This window comes from Squalius cephalus (genome assembly GCF_949319135.1).
Source record: "Squalius cephalus genome assembly, chromosome: 5".
Lineage (NCBI taxonomy): Eukaryota > Metazoa > Chordata > Actinopteri > Cypriniformes > Leuciscidae > Squalius > Squalius cephalus.
Window position 1 is genome coordinate 29,354,459 of NC_137126.1, and position 5,177 is coordinate 29,359,635.

Genomic DNA, 5,177 nt, shown 5'->3' on the forward strand with positions numbered 1-5,177 from the left:
TGGCAATTTGTACGTCATAGCAAGTGCACAAATGCGTGATTCATGCTGAGAATACTTGCTTGAACTGATTTCCCTTCATGATCTAATGGAATTATGGGATGTCTACAGTCGGTGAAGGTCTCCAGATCTGTCCCTCTGCATTGATCATCGTGTAAGGATCATTATGATACCCTAGTGATTCACGGGACTGATTTCGTTTGACCCACAAATCAAAAGGAATGCCAGAGTTTATATATTTAAGGATGTAAATGCAAGAATAAATGCATAACATTTACGAGGTATAATATGACTTACCCTTACCAGTCACTTATTAAAATGATTTTTTAAAGATAATGAGCTCTGGCCCTTTTAACAAAGCAGACACAAGGATTGCTGACACACTGGAAACATTACATTTGAAAATATATTTTGGGTCATTATGGGTCATCTGTATTTTTCCACATACAGATCCAGTGACCCGCAGAATAGGATGAGTGTGCACATCTCTAATGAATACTGATCATGTTTTTTAGTATTGACTAAAGTCTGGACTAGTCTCGTTAGTAATTATTTACAATTTGCAAATGGATCCATTGTTAATTATGATAGTCTGATATATATAAATTGATTCATTAGTAATACTTGAAGGACTGGGATCGTTCAATTATTTTAATGCTGCTGTGCTTATATTAATATTGAGGAGTGCGAGAACAAATTTTGTTTTTGTTTTCAATTTTCTATTTGTTGATAGTTTATTTCAGCACATTCTGAAGGGTCACATTGAGGGTAATAAGCAAGACAAGGTTTGAAAATGCGTAAATTAAATGGTGAAAACATACAGAGTAATGTTGAATCATTTATATACATGCAGCAGAGGATGGTGCTTGCGTAGTTTAAATCATGTCTCATACTGTTTTGATACATGAAATGTGAAATGAAACAAAAACCATATAACTGCTTCAACATGGGTAGAACTGTCAAACCTGACCTTCTCACAGAGAAGAAATAACTACAGTCCACAGATTGTCCAAAACAACTCAAATAAATAGGAGCATTACAATAAGAAGCTGTTCACATTTTAACATCACAAATATGTACAGACGAACTCAACAGTTCCTCCTTGACGGCCACTGACTGATCAAGACCTTAGTGATCGATTTTGACAGTTTGAATTTTTTCAGTGGTTACAAGGATTTAAAAGTGCAAAACGTATGACCTCAAAAGACATTCAACATCTTAATAGCTTTTACAATTTCACCTCCTAAACGTTCTTGACAATGATATGCTGTGTATCATGTGCTCTTACATTGTATAATGTGTTTTCGGTACTGATATATTTTGTGACGGTATTACTGTCATTAAACATGAAATTGCTTGATTAATTCACAGAGTATTGTACATATTATGGAAATTCCTAAAAAATTGCACAGTTATGCCTAGCTACATCTTGTATAAGTTTTGAAATAGTAAACAGTTTTTTTTATGCATCAGTGGAAATAAAGTATTCTGGTCACCTTAACATAAGAAAAAGGACATTTTAAACCACGAGTTCCAGCATGAGAAAAGCTAACAAGGCACTCTGGTTACTTGAACTTGTGACCTAATGAGGAATGTCTGAAAAAGGGAATTTGAAATAGGGCCGCAGATACTGGATCGCTTGTACAACCCACAAGGTCTGTATATCCTTCCGATCTAATCAAGAGTCGGAAAAAAATCCCCTCTCCCTGGGTCAAATCAGTCAGTCAATTTTATCTAGTCAAAAACGAATAGCCTTCCTAAGAACTTACAATATAGACACATTAAATGAGCTGTGTCATTCGCCTCGTTGTCTAGATTATGCAGGATAACCTGTTGCTCAACAAAACAGTTACCAGAAAAGGAAGTTTGCCTCTCCATCCTTTTCTGCTCTTTCACCCTTTCCAGAGCCCCATCATGTAGCAACATTCTATTTCCTACTTCAGTAACCATCTCTCTTTTCACTTTTTGTTTAGTACTCTGATTGGTGTGTTTTTTCTCGCAACTATCCTATCATTTTACTCTCATGAATTTTTAGGATTTTTTTCTTTCGATTCGGTCTGAGTAGTTCTGATTCTGTTGGCAACGTTCAAATCAGGCTCCTGAAATGTATTCCCCCTCCTGACATGTTGCTCTTGCTGAACTGAGCGAGTTTTCCAGGCTCACTTTCAGCATGTTTCATATGCTTCTCTCTTCTAAGCTCAAAGTCTCGTCTGTGAAGGTGACTTGCAGCGGCTGGTGCTTGGAACACTGCGCTTCATTTGGGGTGGAGTGCGTGCACAAATGTGTGTTCACAAAGTCTGTGCTCGTTTCTGTTCTGTTTTCTCCTCTGCTGAGGTCTACCACCTGAGAGTCAACTGAGAGAAGGGTTTGCTCGGTTGAAGTTGAACACGTCCTGCTCTGCACAGAGTCACCACAGCAGCCCATCCCCTGTCCCGCATCCAGCGGATACAAATATGTCTGTGACGTGCTGATCACCTCCGGCTGCTCGGGCAGAACCAGCGACGGCAAATCACGAGAGACAAACGATGAGCTGTGGACACCATTACTGCAGTGGAACTCCGTAGGGCTCCTCCCGTGACTACGTCCACCGATACGGCAAAAGAGGCACTTGATCTTTTCAAGAATCTTCTGCACAACCGTCTTTCTCAGCAGGATGTAGATCCAGGGGTCTAGAATGGGGTTGACAGAGGCAATTCGGATGGCCTTAAGGTCTGGGTTAATTGCTGCTGCTGTCCCTCCTGATGTGGGATACATCTGGTTCACAAACACCTGCACCTAGACAGGAAAAGAGACATTATCTGTTTACTTCTTTATCTACAGTCACCCTACATTGATTTCCGACACCAAACACAATCATGTTATGAGCACTGATATCAGATACTAGTTGTGCCTTTCCACTATGAGTCAACACATAATAAAATCAGCAGGGTACAGATCATTGAGATACCCATGTAGTGAATGTCAATAGATAACAATCTATAGATGGCTCCTACACTTAAGTTATTTAGAGTGTGTGTGACAAACTTTATGGGCTTTTCAATCTAAGACACTCTAAAAAATGCAGGGTCGTTTCAACCCATGGTTGGGTCAATATGGACAAACCCAACCATTGGTTTAAATAAACATTTTTAGAGTGAAATACACGAAAAGATATGAACATTAAAAAAAACATGCATTATGGGATAGCATTTGTCTGACTATATTTTATAAATCCTAAGTACATATGTCATTAATTTATATAATGTTAATATATATTATATAATGTAAAGAAATTAACACTTGTCTGTTTCTGTACAATGCACTGACAATGATGCAGGTGGTACAATGCAAGGCCAAAAATAGGAAAAAATAACAAAATAAAAAAAAAACCTTTTACAATAAAATTTAAGAAAATAATGGTTGGTTTACACCGGAAATTAGTATCCCATTTATAAGTTGGGATAAGATTCATATTCATATATTTGTTTTCATATTTTTCATCTATATATTATAGTCTATTTAGTGCCTTGCTAAATCTAATATACATTTTCCAGTATATTATAATGTAATTAATACTTTTTGCTTGTAATTTTACACTGCAATTTTAATGTATAGTATTGTAAAACACAATTTTGTGAATTCATGGACTTTTAAGGGGGAAACCAGTTTAAAGACCAGCAAATCATCTTAGCCTAGTTTAAGTTTTTGTTGTTTTCAAAAACGTTATTATCCCGCGTTAACACATATTGAGCAACACGCTCTTAATCAAAGTAGCCTACGCTGTCATTTCCCAAAAGCCATCAAATCCCTCTTACCACTAAAGGAATGGAGCAGATGAGCACGACACCCGACGTGGCTATGAGAACAATGACCATCTGGATCTCCGCACCAGCCAGACGCGCGAAACTCCGCCTGCGCCTCATCTCCGCGACGCGCGCCTGGTCTGTCCCCAGCGAGGTCCTGCGCACGAAGCGCTTGTGCATCATGATGAGAGCCGCGCACACCAACACGTTACAAATGACGGTGGCGAGGATGAGGACGGAGCTAAAGCCCGCGTACATGTAGGAGAAAGTGGCGTTCGAGCTGTCGTTTTTATGCCAGTCGATGAAGCACCAGGTTCCTGGATGCTGGCGCGCCACGGATCCCAGTCCCATGCTGGGAAGAGCGCAGAAGAGCGCATTGGACACATAGATTCCCGCGAGCGTCAAGCCTGCCACCCGCTGGTCCACGTAGTGGTTATAGAAATAGGCATGATTGATGGCGAGGTACCTCTCGACGGACATGGCACAGATAATACTGAGACCTGCCAAAGAGAAGAAGAGTAAAATAAACCCGGAATACTGACACAGCGGATCCCCACCGGGCCACGTGCCCTTCACATAGGTGGCAATTGTGACTGGGCTCGCGAGCAGCGTGCCCAAGAGGTCAGTTACGGCAAGTCCACACACCAAGGTGTAAAAAGTGGTCTCCTTTTGCTCTTTCCGTGACTTTTGAAGCACTACGATAGCAATAATGTTCCCGACCACGCCAAATATAAACATAATGACCGGGATGGTAGGGTCCCTGTTCATCTTCACCGAGTTGTTTCTCACATGCAGGTAGATGTTCAAATCAGATCGGTCACTTTACACGCGCTCAAGACGCATGGCGTGAAATGCTGACTTCCCCAATCTATGTCAAAGATCCCACGATCATACTTTCCACATGTAAGTTTCATGCGCTGTTACGCGTCTCCAAAATATCCAAAGCGCGTCTCGGATTAGGATACATTTTGACTCGCCTGAGTCCGGTACACATGCGATCTTCCACAAATTCAGTCCTGTGTTTTTGCTCGTGAGAGGTGTGTAGTCCACAGTTGCCCTGAGTCTCAACTAAACTGACTCACAAGTTCTTCCCCGAGAGCTTTCTGCCAACTCCGCCCCCGAGCTTCAGAGCGCAGTCTTGCACCCTCCTGTCACTGCAAGTTTACACATATATGTCTCCGCATAAAAAACCTACTTGGCTAATATTTATCTACACAATTTACACTCATTGCCCTTTCTTCGTTTCTTTGTTTCTTTCTTCTGAAAATCAGACCTACATGCAAGTCTACATGTGGATTTAAGATGTTCTGTTTTTCTGATGAAGAATGTGTTTGCTCCTTAAGCCACCTTTAAGAGAATTACAAAGGCAGCACATCCTGACAGCAAAAAATATATATT

The 5,177-nt window shown here is 40.5% G+C and overlaps 1 protein-coding gene across 1 annotated transcript; it reads right to left on the reverse strand.

Annotated features, from left to right (window-relative positions):
- Positions 1 to 709: 709 nt before the first annotated feature.
- On the reverse strand, positions 710 to 4,901 carry ptger4b (prostaglandin E receptor 4 (subtype EP4) b). The gene is made up of 2 exons (XM_079870844.1): positions 3,792 to 4,901; positions 710 to 2,772 (listed from the first exon to the last, which is right to left on the reverse strand). Exons 1-2 carry the CDS (start codon positions 4,545 to 4,547, stop codon positions 2,173 to 2,175), a joined length of 1,356 nt encoding a protein of 451 aa, XP_079726970.1. The 5' UTR covers positions 4,548 to 4,901; the 3' UTR covers positions 710 to 2,172.
- Between the last annotated feature and the right edge of the window lie 276 nt (positions 4,902 to 5,177).

Coding starts and splice junctions, on each gene's coding strand:
- ptger4b (XM_079870844.1), bottom strand. CDS start 4,547: ATGAACAGGGACCCTACCATCCCGGTCATTATGTTTATATTTGGCGTG. Junction 2,773..3,791: donor TCTGCTCCATTCCTTTAGTG/GTAAGAGGGATT, acceptor TTTCCTGTCTAG/GTGCAGGTGTTTGTGAACCA.